The 15,140-nt window shown below is 43.4% G+C and overlaps 2 protein-coding genes across 2 annotated transcripts; both read right to left on the bottom strand.

Annotated features, from left to right (window-relative positions):
• Positions 1–1,319: 1,319 nt before the first annotated feature.
• On the bottom strand, positions 1,320–4,648 carry LOC102718829 (uncharacterized membrane protein At1g16860-like). Its single transcript, XM_006653563.3, has 4 exons — positions 4,186–4,648; positions 3,371–3,526; positions 1,717–1,928; positions 1,320–1,622 (listed from the first exon to the last, which is right to left on the bottom strand). The coding sequence occupies exons 1-4, from the start codon at positions 4,582–4,584 to the stop codon at positions 1,424–1,426; spliced, it is 966 nt and encodes a 321-aa protein (XP_006653626.2). The 5' UTR covers positions 4,585–4,648; the 3' UTR covers positions 1,320–1,423.
• Positions 4,649–13,280: 8,632 nt separating this feature from the next.
• LOC102707208 (homeobox-leucine zipper protein HOX22-like) lies at positions 13,281–14,418 on the bottom strand. Its single transcript, XM_006652532.3, has 2 exons — positions 13,940–14,418; positions 13,281–13,833 (listed from the first exon to the last, which is right to left on the bottom strand). Exons 1-2 carry the CDS (start codon positions 14,360–14,362, stop codon positions 13,501–13,503), a joined length of 756 nt encoding a protein of 251 aa, XP_006652595.2. The 5' UTR covers positions 14,363–14,418; the 3' UTR covers positions 13,281–13,500.
• Between the last annotated feature and the right edge of the window lie 722 nt (positions 14,419–15,140).

The raw sequence follows: 15,140 nt of genomic DNA, 5'->3' as shown, positions 1-15,140 counted from the left end.
ACAGCAGCACAAATGTATGAATGTCATCAGCCTGGAAGTTGACAGACTGATTTAAAATGGCTTACAGATAAACAATCGGACATCGCTAGCATCACTAGCGGATGTGAGCATCATCCTTAATCCAATGTTTACAGGCATAGCAATCACGGGAACGATTGACAGGGCACCTACCACCGTCCATATTCCCTGCACTTGAAAATTTTTGTGAGATGAGGATTAGGGGGAGAAAAAAAATGCAACATGCGCAATCAATCAACCTTGACACGGGGAAAAATTAAGCGCGCTTGGATTGTCGGATATAGTATTAGCGGCTGAGGCCACCAGCACGTCTGCTAAAACAGGGAGAGAATTGGTGTTTGCTCGTTTCGTTTTCACTCGATCTCGCGTGCCACCCGAGCTGGAGGTAGCTGAATCGATGGCTGCGTATTTCGGCATAGGCTGCCTATTTTTTAAACATGTAGAATTGTAGTCATCAAGGGTTTCTGCAGGTTCAGAATTCTCACAGATTTTGAGGGGAACGTATAGCAGGTGGCAGAACTAAAGCCTGGATGGTGCGAGTTTTGAGCCAGGGGGAAACGTGTTTATGTTTTGCAGAGGTGGTGATTTGGTGAAGCAGAGTCAGGAGAAAGAACGTCTGGGGCACCAATTGCGGCAGGTTCTACGCAAATCTTACGGCCTCATTGTTTTGCTAACTCTAAACATAAGTGAGACCATTTATTAATGATTAAAACATAATTTATATACATGTTCTTATTAATCTAAACAAAGATTAAAAAACATACTACGATAAATAATCTTAAAAATAATTCTAAATTTAAATAAATCTTCAAAGTTGACTGTCACTGTTATCTAATCAGCGCACATAAAAAAGCCATTAACATATAATTAATTAGTTTTTGCAAACTTAAAAAATAAATTAATCTGATTTTTCTTAACAACTTTTATATAAAAATTATTTTCTAAAAAATACACCGTTTAACGGCTTGGAGAACGTGCGCATAGAAGAAAAAAAGAGGAAAAAATGTTCCTCCTAGGTCGGTTTCGACCGCAGCCTATGTGGTTTGCATAACTCGTAGAACACCACCGCATATATGCAAAGAACCAAACTACGAAAGTACTCCACCACCGAGGCATCTCATACAGTGTGAGTACAGTAGTAAACTAAAGAAGTATAAAGATAGGTGTACACCATCGGCCAAACTACCAAAGTAACAGACTTGCAGGATGGCAATGATGATTGAAGGGGCCGAATGAAATGAGAAGATACCCAATACATTTCCAGATCGGGCAAGGCATTGGCATTTTCAATCAAGTAAGAATTTACACATTCTAAAATTATATTGTGGTCCCGTAGAAGATCCCAAGGGGCAAGGGCATACACTAGCATTGTTAGCTGTTACATCTCATGAGTTCTGGGATTGGTTCACGAAACACCAGACTTGGGCGTAAGATAACTTCTGTCAACTAATCTCAGAACTAAACCATCAAAATAAGTTGGAAGGAGAAACGACAGCAACACATAACCTGTAGAAATAGGTTCAGGTGGAGGAAGTATCATTAGATCTCCATCCTTTTTGCTTAAAATTCCGATTACGCTCAATCGCATTCCTTCACAGATATACCTACAAGTTTTGCATTCAAATTTTAAGTTTACAAAGGTGCAATATGAAACGTTACTGGCAAAATGCGTGTCTACTATCAAGCAATTTGATTTACCCTTCTTCGAGACGGAGAGGCTGAGATTCTTCAGAAGGAAGATTTCTTTCGTCCAGCCAACACCTCAAGGTTGAAGATAGTTCAGTGTTCCCACTTGTTGTAACCAGAAGATTTTCACCAATCAAGGGAACTACTCTTGAGTGGTGCCCAGCTTTCACCATAGCTCTTTTACCTGATTTTGCATCCGTTATGTAGAAATCAGCAGCAAACCTCTGCCCAACTCCACAAAATATTCGAATAAGAGAAATATCACACTATTTATGGTATCTTACTGCATATTATAATCAACACAATTTTACAGCAATGACCACATTATGGCATTAGAGAAATTGGAAGGCCAAAGAAATAGGTCAGACATAGCACATATGAGCAATAGTTTTAAAAACTGTGAAAAATGAGTATTGTCTACTTGCTGATCTACTTATGAAATGCATATCTTTTTATTGTGTCATTGTACTATGGAGCCAGAGCCTCTCTAACTTTGCACGTGACTTAGAAATGGCACTATGAATTTACAGCTATAAACAATATTGGCCACCTATAACTGGAATTGAAAAAATAGGCAATTAACCTTCTGTACAACAATGCAAGCTCTAGTTTGTGAAATAATAACACAGTTGTACCAATAGTCTTAATAAAGAAACACCGGGATTGTTTACACCGTTGGTTTCAAAGCAATCTAAGGGTGGACAGTCCTATTACCTCCTATGAGGTAATACACCACAAATAGGGAAATACAAGATAGTTTGCACTTGCTATTTATAAGCATGGTCACCATAAAAGGCAAGTGATTACTGCAATAGTTTTGTATTCATATTTTGAAATTCAGTTTCCATACAACTTTATTAATTTTGTTTTAAAATTCATATTATCTGCATGAATATGTATTTCAAATTATTATCAAATTATATTTTAAAAAATCAACTTTGGTATTTAATTATCATTGTTTAGAAACAGTAAATTTTCTTCTGCATTCAATATATGAAAGTGCAAGTAATTTATACACATCTACATAAATTTCTAATATTTGTTTCAGATTTTTGGAATTTGAGGTTTCAAATCAAATTTGCTTATGTTATACACTTAGTTAATACATTTTCGTGCATATATGGTTTCTGTGGATTTATAACACCATTCACATATTTTTTTAATATACCAAGCATTTATTGACCGCTAGCGGTTGCCAATTTTGTTAGATGCATGCATCGCTAAGCATGGAAGGAATAACAAAGTGCATTGACGAGTCTCATTTTCTGCCATTTACTGATTTCGAGAAGCTACTATATTTTAGAACAAAATAACAAATGAAAATAACCAATGGTCAACATATATCCACGACTCTTACTACCATAGAAGTAAGGTGAAGTAAGTTAAAAGGGCTCAATAAAGAAACACATTCGTAGTACAGTTGAATTGAATTGGACTAGCTTGAGGAATGATAAACATAACAGTGAAAAAAATAAGGAAAATGACAAAATTTTAGTGACATAAGATGCAAGACAAATGAAAATTTGAAAGCACCCACATGCTCAGACAAATGAAAATTTGAAAGCACCCACATGCAAGACAAATGAAAATTGAATTGGACTACCACACCCACATATAAACACCAGAAGTCCTGGAGCGTAATGTAGATAAAACAAAGCATCCTTACCTCAGCATGTGTCAATTTCCACATAGAACAGCGGTTCTTAGGATTTGCAACCTCAGAACCCCATCTACCACATTTTCTTAATATTGTAGAGGTATATACACAATTCTCTACTTTCTCGTATGAAGAAATCAGTGAAATATCACCACACGCAACAAGCTGCAGAAAAGAACAGACATATTCAAGAAATGTGAAAATAATGACATGCTAAAAACTGAACACAACTAACATTTTGCTAACAAGGATAAAGCATAATGAGAACAACGAAACGTTTTTTTTTTTAAAAAAGGCAAAATAGCACGCCCTCCCTAAGTTGAATGGGTAAATTTCCCCACTTCAGAGTTCAGACTAGAACAATTTACTATACTAGTTCGAACTTGATAACGGAAATAAAGCAACTGCGTTTGACAGATTCCATACGGTTCGTGACCTACATCACATAAATCACTCTTGGATATTGCTGAGCTCACTCAACCATTCACAATTATGCCAACCATAACTTGCCCCATCCTATTTATACTGAACGACGTGACTACAGAAAAATCTAAGATCATCTGGGTGCAAACCCTCCACTATGAAGCAGGTGTATTCGGGTATTGTAGCCCACAACGCCACATTACATGAAACCACTAGCATAATGCAGAATTACGGTACCAAATGCTGAAATGCATTATTCTCCATTGTCTAGTGGCTCCACTAAAATTCTCCTCATAAATTCAGCAATCACGATATTTTAAGACGCAGTAAGTAGAAGTTTTACTCAATGGCAGCCTATCGTGGTAAAGGAAGGATAATGCGTTTGCACATGGCAAACATACACCGGTAATCTTGACGAGCTGGCCGTCGGCGGCTGCCCGGAGGCTGGACGCCGGCAGCCCATCGACGAACCGCCGCAGGGCGCGCCCCGACGCGGTAGCCGCCGCATTCCACACGAGGAACGCGACCACGGCAGCGGACAGGAGCACGGCCACCACGAGCAGGGCGGCGCTGTGCACGACGGCGAACACGAGCGCGCCGAGGCCGAGCCCCACCGCGAGCAGCGCCGCTACAGCCCACACCGCCACCCTCGGGAACGGCGCCAGCACGGGGAGCCCCGCGCCCCCGGCGGTGGCGGTGGCCGTGGCGCAGAGGTCGTTCAGCGAGGCCGCGGTCGCCGCGGCGGCCTCCTCGTCGGCGGTGGCGCCGTGGTGCTTGCCGTCTTCGCCGCCCGGAAGCATAATCAGCTCGCGCACGGCGCACGCACCGCGGCGTGCGTCCTGCGGGTGGGCGTCTCTCGCCTCTTTTTCTCTCTTGGACCTTTTTGTCCTCTACTAGCTATGGTGGGTTTGGTTTTTCTCCCTTTTTTTTGGCGTGCGGTTTAAGGAAACCAACGTGGAGCGCATCGGCCCTCTACTTTAGCGTGACATGTGGGACCACAACAACTAGGGCCCACATGTCATAAACACAAACAACACCGGTGGGGTATGCTGTCGAGTACACGGACGTACTTAACCCTCCTCTCGCTTTTGGAGCGAAAAAGCAAGGCCTACAGCTCCGCACCGAAGTGGCAATATGACATGCGGGGCCCGTGTAAACAGCACCGAGATGTCAGCCAAAGCCGTGGTGAGTGGCCTCGTGTGTGGAGAACGTGGACCACGGGAGCAGGCGTTGCGTGCTCACATGAGCTGCTCCTCATCACTGGGCTGAGTGACTGACACTGAAGCGGTTGGCATAGTACTCGCACAATTTGTGCGAGCACGTCTGTCCCTGGCTAGTGGGGTCCGGTTCATGTGCTTACTTATCATGTGTACTTACAAACTGATCTGTGGTGATCTGTACTAGTACTATGCACAAGTATGAATTAGTACCAGTACTCTACTCCACTAGTAGTGGGGAATCGGTTGTTACGTGGCAAGGAGCTAAGGAGAAGAATTAAGAAACTGGAACAACCCTAACCTGCGTTTTGGGTGGATTAGTTAGCAGTGAAGTGAGCATATGACCCCATACGATGAGCAGTCTGGAGCCGTTGCTGGCAGAGGAAGTCACAGGCCTAATCTTTTCGATACTCTCAAATCGCCACTTGCCCCGAGACAAGACTGCTGCGACCTGCTCTGAATCACCACTACTGCAGGCGCTAGTGGTGCTTGCGCTGGGCTCCCCTCGATCCGATCTGCGTTCTGATCCCATTCAGGCCTTGTTTAGTTATAAAATTTTTTTCCAAAAAACATCACATTAAATTTTTAGACACCTAATAAAGTATTAAATATAGATGAACCAAAAAACTAATTGTACAGTTATGAAAGAAATCTTGAGACGAATCTTTTGAGTCTAATTAGTCCATGATTAGTCATAAGTGCTATAGTAATCAACATGTGCTAATGACGGATTAATTAGACTCAAAAGATTTGTCTCACGGTTTCTAGGCTAGCCGTAAAATTTGTTTTTTTATTTGTATCTAAATACCCTTTCTAATATCCGATCAAACGTTCGATGTGATGTTTCTATAAAAAAATTTGGCAACTACATACCAGTACCCGTTGTACTCTCTCTCTCTCCGTCAATGCCACCCGTAGTCTCGTGGCTGGCCGGCAGCGTACGTAGTACCGTAGCACGACTGGTCGCCCGGCGGCGTCGTACGCCGTGTGCGAAGACCAACGCGCCATTGTTTTACCGTGCTTCCCGTATTCTGCTCGCGGTCTCCCACGCAGAAGCCCACAAGCCGCACCCGTGAAGCCGCCGTGACCGCTGCGTCCGGTCACCGGTGGCCGGAGGAATTTCAATGGGAGGCCAGCCGCTGCGTGCCGGCGGGCGAGGAACACGAGGCAGCAGCAACGGCCGACGGCGTGGTGACGAGATGGGCCTCCTGTTCCGCGGGTGGCGTACGTCGGCCTGGGCGCCTGTGCGGAACAAAAAGCACGAGTTGTGTGGGCGTGTGGAAGGGCCCATCTGCCACGGCCCGCAGGCCGCAGACGGACGGACCATATACTACTACCACAGACTGAGACCGCGTTCGGTTAGAGGGGTAAGTTAACTTATCTAATGCAGAAAATATAATAATAAATTAGTATATAATTAATTAATTATTAAAAAAATATAAAATAGATTAATATGATTTTTTAAAATAATTTATTATAGAAATTTTTTTGTAAAAACTAAACCGTTTAGCAGTTTGAAAAGCGTGCGCCGAAAAATGAAGGAGTTAAGTTAACTTATGGGTGGAGACGAACGCGGCCTTAATTAGAGTAGCAAGGCCCATACAGTGGGAGACGGTTTAAGATCGTATCGATTTGAGATTCCTGGTATTCACTCGACTACTCGAGTTCCTCCCAGATTCTGTTCATTCTGTTACTTGCTTAATCTATCGTGATGCAGCCAGCCGGGGGACGTACAATGTGATGCCAATGATTCAGCTTGCTTGCAACTGCTTAACTTTAATTCCTTCTCAGGATCCCAGCAGCTACTGCTACAACATATGTTCTGGTCAATCGACCGGTGTTAGACAATGACTTACAAAGTCACACACTACCTCCACCTCAGAAAAAGCAACGCTTTGGCTGGTCCATCATATCGTTCTGTATCATCGCGCCTATATGCAGGCAGAGAATTGACACTTACCAACCAAGCTCGTCTTTTCGGCCTGGCTAGCTAGCCTAACTCAACCCTTGGAAATCAAGGAGATGCAGCACCGGATCGCCGCCGATCGAGCTTTAGCTAGCAGGTGGCCACCGCCGCATTGCCGCCATGCCGGCGATCGATCGGGACGTCTTGCTCGCGGTGCCATGAAGAGGGGGATGCGAGATCGACGCAAAACGGCCTAGCGACGACGGAAGAGACGGGGCAGCCGATCGGTTTTTTGAGCGCTGTCCCGCGCGCGCGCAGGTGGCGCGCGCCACGGCTGCGTATTTTGCTTCGCAATTCGAAACGACGCCGTCGTCGCGCTCCTCCTCGTACAGGCGTAGTGCGTGCTGTTCGCCTCGTCGCGGCAGCGCATCGTGTCGGCACGCTGATATATCGACCAGCCGTTGGATAGCAAAGCCTTTTGTTTGGTCCCTGTCACGTACTGTAGTTGCAGGGCCAGCTCCTGCATGCATGCCTCGGCCGAGACGGGGTAGCCGCTTTCTGCATCTCTCTCTCTCTGCTTTGCTAAGGTGTGGCACACTACCGATCGATCGCAGATTTGCAGTGAGTGATCGCTGAAGCTTTTTGCCAGAGCAAGGACCAAGCACTGTGCAAGCTGTATGCTATAAAGATTCTTTACTTCGCGCTAACGCAAGTTTGTCGTAGCAAAGGTTTCAGTGGCATTAAGCACAGGGTCACTGCCTCACTAGACGGCCGGAGACAAATACAATCATAGAAAGAAGCAGGAGCATAGTAAGTGCGATTGCGAAGGCAGAGAGTGGCTTAACACGCGGCTTGCAGTCGGCGCAAGTCAAGGAGAAAAAACAATGCTCCATGAGTCCATGTGTGCACTGTGCGATCAGATACCGGCATGGACCATAAAGCAGTGCAATGATCGAATCGTTAGCCATATATATCCTCGCAGAGTGGTGGTGTTTGGGCGGTTAACCCAACAGAACGTGGCCCAGCCCTTCTTTTATTTTTCGAGATGAGGGAGGCCCAGCTTTTCGTTGCGCCTTTCGGGCGTTTCTAGAAGATTTCACGGCCTGATCGAAGCTGAAGTGCCGTAAGACCAGTCTCAATAAAGTTTTATATGCAATAAATAAGATTTTATGTTTATATTTATGATAGTGTGATAAAGTATTAATAAAGATAGAGATGAAATGAGTTTCACATTCTATACAACTTGTGTCATGTATATAACCTAGGAAACAATAATAGATAAAACTATACATTGAGAGATGGGTATTTTATCTAGTTTTAAACTTTTTAAATGACATGTTTAATCGTGTCAATAAAACTTACGTTGAGGATGAACTAACACCGTTGATTTTAAAATGGGTTTTAATCAGCTTTCAAGTCGCAGCTTTAGCCGTGCTGGACTCCTTTTGATCTCCTTTCTTTGAGCAGGTCGCCATCCGGTGTAAAAGTACTTTTTTTGGGTGAAATCGGAGATCATAGATGAAAGGATAAAGTTGCACCCCAATAGCACAAAAAATCGGTCTGTTGGTTTGTTAATTGTCAAGGTCGAATTGGTGCACAAAATTCTGAACCAGTCGTTCTCCGTCGATCAAAGCACTGCTAAAAAAAAAATGAGTGCAGACTCTCTCTCTTTCACGTACACTATCATATAATATTTATGAAACGGTGTACAGATACACAAAGAGAACAATTTGAAATTCTGAAGAGCTTTTGATTGAGGATAATCAACTCATCATACTTGAGTGTCTGAAGATCTCTGTGACAACAAGCTATCTGATTGAACCTTTTTTTTTCCTCTTAGAAGCAGAGGTTTAGACGTCACATGTATTGAGATTCTTCTCTACCAGCTCCAATACCCGGCAATGCCACTAATGATGATTTAGAAAACTAGTATAACAGTGACCTTGTATGTCGCCTTGACTATAATGATCATTTTTATACTATAATGATCCTTTCAATTCTACTCCTAAAGCAAGGCGATTATAGAAACTATCTGTATCGCACCAAACAATTAAATAATCATAAGATATCATCAATGCTTTGAGTTTCTGACCCATCATTGGTCACCCATGTTGAATACCCGAATAGAGAACAAACGATATTAAAAGAAACCAGTTAATCGCCAGCATATATGCCGTGACTAGTCCCCAATATCAATTAACTAGCATCATGGCCGCGCATACTGCGTGGCTAACTCCGTTATAAAATTTCTTATATAATATCAAATATAGTGTCATATTATATTATAAAATATAAATATTAAAAGTGATAATATAGTTTTAAACTTGGACCTAACTTAGATCAAACTTTTATATTTTATGCTCTACGCAATGTAAAACGGTGACTCCTTTTATATTATCTTACTGATATAATAGATATAAGAATAATACTACAATAGATCAAACTTACATAAAATTTCTGTCATAATATCTCTTTCTTCCTCCCCGCATCTTCATACTGATATTGTCACCTTCTCTTCATATATATTACTTCGTTATGAAATTTCTTATACATATGTCCGATTGATCTTTTGTCTCTCTTTTTAATTGCTATTGATCTGGTATGCCATTACATACGGAGAAAATAGAAATACGATATGTCGACATGATCTTTTCTGTTATTCGTCTCTGATCGATCTTTCATCCGATTGAAAATATGATTTGTTGACCTGATCTTTTCTGTTATAGCAAATATTTATCCGATTTATCTTTTCTCTTATTTTTTTGACTAATATTAGAATTTCTAGCATATATAATAAATCCTTGTCCGATTCCACACAAACATATTTTTCTTTTTTTATCTTATTTCACGTAGTTTTTCTTAAAAAAATCCTAGCCCGATTCCAAAAAATGTTTCCTCTTGTAACAAAGTTTTCCTTTTAAAAAAATCACCTTCTTTTTTTTAAGGAGTTGCATGTTCCTTTTTAAGAGTTGTCCGATCCAAAAAAAATTCCTCTTATTTTCCACCGTTGTAACAAATTTTGTGGCAGTTTTCCTTTTTAAAAAATCACGTTTTTTAGGAGTTGTCCGATCCAACGAAAAAAATCCTTATTTTTTCTTTTTCTCTTATTTTGCTTCAATTAACGTGAGATTTTCTAGCCCGTAAGAGTAAACGTGACGGCTCTTTTTCCTATTAGTTTATATATATAATAGATAGATTTCGAACTTAAACCAGGATGAATTGTCCCATCCCGGGCTTGTCAGGTTTCTCCATAAATAAGCATCCAGCCAGCCATATGATCTGCACAGGCCCGTATTTGCCAATCAAACACCACTCCCATTCTCCAAAATATTAATAAAATCAAATACTCCCAAAATACTTGTGATATCCTGGACGTCCACGAGATAACCTCAGCTTTAGAATTCTCAGGAATATCTGTCCGGCTAAATCATTTTACACGCTCCTGTCATGACACGGTCCGGGAGGACCGGTTTCGACCACCCATTCGAGCAACCGGGCCACAGCTCGAGAACTTTCTCCTTGCTGCCCCCTCTCCTGAGTTCTTGATCGGTGACGTGCAGGCAGGCAGGTCCAGAAGTACTATGGTACCCGTACTACTGCTGCTAGCTATTGATCGATCGATGGATGGATTCATCCCATCGGGATCTCTCACACAGTCGCACTCTTTTTCATTTCTTGCGTTGTGCCCCTGCACAGTAGCGGGCAATTCGCAAAGCGGCAAAAGGGAACAAAAAAGTCGACATCGATGAGCAGTGGAATGTTTGCTAGGCTCCAAAGCGAAAAGCCCTGGCACGTATTCATCTCCTGTTGATTGTATAGCAACGAGACGACAGCGATCTGCCGGCTACTGGGTGTAGGAACAATGGCGTCCTTTTCCTTGAGGTGTAGCGTCTCATCGCAAGCATTCCGGACAGATCACGCGCTGTCTATCATCGCATCAGCCGTGGAATAAGGGCAACAAATCAGGGGTAACTTCACTCGCGGAGGATTATCTGGGTCAGTTTGATAGATTTTGGCACGGAAATGAGAAAATGGTTTTTGTTTTGGTGTCAAAATCGTGCCAATAAATGATCAATACAAGAGCAATGCCAAAACTTCAAGACAGTAAATTTTCCATGTAACGTTTGGTTTTCTATCCTACAAAATTGGTTCTTTTAGGGGCTATTTGGTTTTCTATCCTACATTAGCATTTTGAATAGTATTTGGTAATGCTCGACCAAGTCTTGCAAAAAAAAAAAACACAAATCTCGCTAAAATTTTGACAATATAAAAACTTGCCTAGGATTTTTGCATTGTCAATGTACAAGGGGTTGTTTGGTCCATTGCAAACATTGCCTATGGTTGCCACACCTCTTATTAGGTAAGTTTGATCAAGTTAACATCTTTTTTGGTTTATAACCACATTTAGTGACAAGATTCTCTATCAATTCTTATGGTCTCACGTGTCATCAACTCAAAAAAGTGTAACACAATCTTGTTTTGCTAGATAAAGTGTGGCAATATTTTGTTGGCCACAACTTAGGCAAATATGGCGTAGAAGTACGATAAATGGTGGTAATCTTAGTATATCATCTAAGCAGCCTTTAGTCCGAAGTGAACATCAAAAGTTTAAGCTATGATGCACTATGAAAAATTGTATGCTTTGATTGTCAAATAGCAGAGGCCAGAGATATAATCATTAGTCCCGCTATACGCACAGCCCAATTGTATAACCTGCGCATGACTGAAACACCGTAACCATTGATTAGGCAAAGGGGTCAAGTGAGTGGCACTGTAGCCGTTGAATGGTTGAGTCGTACACAAGTCGGATTGTTGAGTCGTACGCATATCAATTTTCTATCAATATATGTGTTAGGCATAAGTAGCATTGAAAAATTCAGATGACTATGAAAATCCTTTTAGCAAAGATGGCTTTTTTTACCATCCCTACCTTTTATACTAAAAAGTGTGGTATCTTGATGTATTTTTTGAAAGACAGTAAAGAACTTGTAGCAAAGATGGTTACAACTTGTGATCCCATTGTCCATCCTGAGTATGGGATTTTATGATGAAAAACTTGATAACAATGCAAAGTGAATATCTTTCTTTATACCAAATATATAACAATTGAAGGCTCTTTTGGAATACTCCACGCTTAACTTAGATGAACAATCTAGTTGACTATGCAAATTCAGTAGGCTCTTTTGGAACCTTCCACATTAATCTAGATAAATAAAAGGCAAATCCGGCCTGTATCAAGAGAGGCACATAATGACATAACCAGCAAATGTAAATTACAAAAGAGACTTCAAGGCGAGAAAACTACCCCGCTTCAATGTAACACACTAGAAGAGTGCAAATAAATGAACTACTCGTATTATTATATTTAGTTTAAATTAACAGGCTCGCAGAAGGTAAATACCATGATTATTGAACCCATAAATCAGTTCTAAGAAAACAGAAATCTTATATAGGCTCGAGAGAGTGATCAAGTGTGAAATTTTGTGCTTGTGACCTATTGACAGGGAATGGTAGAAAATTCTTGGCCATGCATATCTCAGGTTCTCAGAAGTGTTCTGCTTGTCGTGCCACCTCAATCCTAAGAAAAAAAATTCTTTCTGTTGCTCATTTCTTAATATCCAACAAAACTTCAATTTGGAACAATATATGTGTGGTGGGGGTAGAAAGCATGGCTGGATCAATAGACAACTATAGGTATGTGAATTGGAGTTAATTAAATAAGGTGGAAAGGAGACGAAGGTTATATATAAATTGAATAAATTTCACCAAGATATAAATACTTTTATCAAACTATTTAAAACTATATATTTAAGACGGTTCATCGCAAAACTACTAGAACATCCAAAATTATATATTTAATAATAAAGTCATCACAAAACAACATGCTTAACGTCAACTTAATAATCACAAAATCACAGCATTTAGGGCTCCAATATAGCATTAGTGCTACGGATTTGAACTCTAAAATCTATAGTTTTGTGATAACATTTTTTGAAAAAAAGTTTGTAGCCTGACATACTCTTTCCTTAAATCTATATTTTTTGATGTATCATGTTAAATATGTAGCTTTATGATAACTTAATAAAGTATATGCAGTTTATTTTACAATTTAATTATACCCCCAAATAATAAGCAATAATCGATGTTAGCTTGGAGAATCATACAAAATCCTCATTAGTTTTTTATTTTTTATTAAATCCTTATTAGGTTAACTTCTGACAACATCATAGTATATGCGTGTGTACTTGTGCAGACATGGGACTGGACTGGCTTAATGATATTGCCAAGCGACCATTCTGAATTCAAAGAACCACAAAAATAGATTCTTATGTTGCCAATGAGCTCTATTTTTACTCCATTTTGGCACCCTCCAAAACACAAAGCCCATTGGCTTATATTGCTTCCAAGGTTTTAACCACCACTACTCCAATGACCTGCAACCCCAATTTAAACCGAACCCCATACGTCATTGGCACAGCCCCTCTTTCGCCTCTCCGTCCCAAGCTAGGGGACGATTGATCGGTCGAGCACACGTGATGCACGTACGTTCAAGCTACATGTACACACAAATTAACCTAAGCTAACTCCGTCTTTCAAGCCACCGCATTCCACTCGACTAGCGGCCACGGCTCCCACAGCTCCGGCGTAGCGCAGAAGGACTCCGGGATCAAGCCCTCGTCGTAGTCGAGCTGGTCGTCGCACTGATCGGACTCCACCGACACGTCCGCCGGCGTGGCGCACGTCGCTCCACCGAGCACGCAGCTCTCCGGTGGGTCGAGGTCTAGGCACCCCGCGGCGACGTTCCTCTTGTCGTCGTCGACCTCCTCGCTGCCTCCGTTGCAGCTGCTGCTGCTAGCTGCGGCTGTGGCGGCAACAGTGCCGCTCCTCTCCTCGCGTTCCCTCAGTCTCTCTCTGAGCTCGTGCAACTGCATATAGACAAAGAGATATTGATCAAGTAAACGTCTGGATTAAATTATGGAACGTGATCTGAGTCTTCACATGATTACTAACTTGCTTGATCATTAGTTATACCTGAGTGGTGAGAGCAAGCTTCTCTTGCTTGAGGGAATCGACGCGGGAGTGGAGGGCGTCGTACTTGGCACGGAGGGCGGAGTAGTCGTGCTCGAGCTGCTTGGAGCGCCACCGCGCGCGCTTGTTCTGAAACCAGATGGCCACCTGCCGCGGCTGCAGGCCCAGCTCGCGCGCCAGCTCGGCCTTCTCCCGCGGCTCCAGCTTGGCGTGGTGCGCGTGGAACATGGACTCCAGCGACCGTATCTGCTCATCGGTGAACCGCCTCTTCCTCTCCCCGGCCGAGCCCCTCGCTGGCACCGCCGAGCCGCCGCCCACTAGGTACTGTTCGTCCGCCATCATCGGCATGCACAAGTGCTGCTGCGGCACCACCGGCGCCGGCGGAGGCATCAAGAACTGGTGCTGGAGGTGGTCACCCCGATCCATGGCGACCCCGGCCGCGTTCAGCTCGATCCTAGCCTAGCAAGCTCGCTCTTCAACCATTCATCCCTCTCCCGGCTCCCGCCCCGGTGCGCCTCTTTTATACCGGCGCGGCGGCGTGACGTGTCCACGTCCGGAGATGCGAACATGTGGTCTTTGCGATTGCCGATAAAGAAACCGCCCGGCCCCACGCACCGTGACACCGAGCAAAGCTGCTTTTGTTTCCCCGCCAAGTGTCAGGAATCCGGCCGCGCGCAAGAGCTGTGTCGGGATCGCCACTTGACACGTGGCACCGGTGACGAGCACGAGCACGAGATATTCTCCTCCTCCCCAGCTCTCCTGTTCCTTGTGGATTACCGCTAGCGAATCGTTGGCTGCTGCACGTACACCTCCGATTTCTTTTTCGTTTAGGAGTATTTTCTCTCCCCTCTCGCCGTCTCGCGATCGCCACCTCGGTGCAGGAATTTGTTTTTGTTTGCCAGGGCTGGGAGAGGAGAAGGACGGAACGGATTGCTACCACTGCTGCTGCCGCCAAGGTGTGCGGCACGTACGAAGAAGCGGATGATGGCGTGCCGTGGTGCACCCAATGGGTGGCGGAAAGGTGGTGTGCCGGAGAGAGACGGAGACGCGCGCAATTGGAACAGGTAGCTAGACCAATGGTCGAGGAGAGCGGCGCACGCACGCGTCGCGGTCGCGGTCGCGGCGCCAAGTGTGCGGGGGGCTTCGCCCGAAAGGGTCGTCGAGGTGGCGCGCCGCGTTTGTCCCGTTGCGCGGAGGACCGGCC

This window comes from Oryza brachyantha, chromosome 4 (genome assembly GCF_000231095.2).
Source record: "Oryza brachyantha chromosome 4, ObraRS2, whole genome shotgun sequence".
Lineage (NCBI taxonomy): Eukaryota > Viridiplantae > Streptophyta > Magnoliopsida > Poales > Poaceae > Oryza > Oryza brachyantha.
This window is presented reverse-complemented; position numbering and strand designations above follow the sequence as displayed.

What these genes read in the sequence shown, in the direction of transcription:
- LOC102707208 (XM_006652532.3), bottom strand. Translation starts at nt 14,362, where the DNA reads ATGGATCGGGGTGACCACCTCCAGCACCAGTTCTTGATGCCTCCGCCG. An exon ending in AGCTTGCTCTCACCACTCAG is followed by an intron (nt 13,834 to 13,939) that starts GTATAACTAATG and finishes GTCTATATGCAG; the next exon opens with TTGCACGAGCTCAGAGAGAG.
- LOC102718829 (XM_006653563.3), bottom strand. Translation starts at nt 4,584, where the DNA reads ATGCTTCCGGGCGGCGAAGACGGCAAGCACCACGGCGCCACCGCCGAC. An exon ending in AGCTCGTCAAGATTACCGGT is followed by an intron (nt 3,527 to 4,185) that starts GTATGTTTGCCA and finishes TCTTTTCTGCAG; the next exon opens with CTTGTTGCGTGTGGTGATAT. An exon ending in CCTCTCCGTCTCGAAGAAGG is followed by an intron (nt 1,623 to 1,716) that starts GTAAATCAAATT and finishes CAAAACTTGTAG; the next exon opens with GTATATCTGTGAAGGAATGC.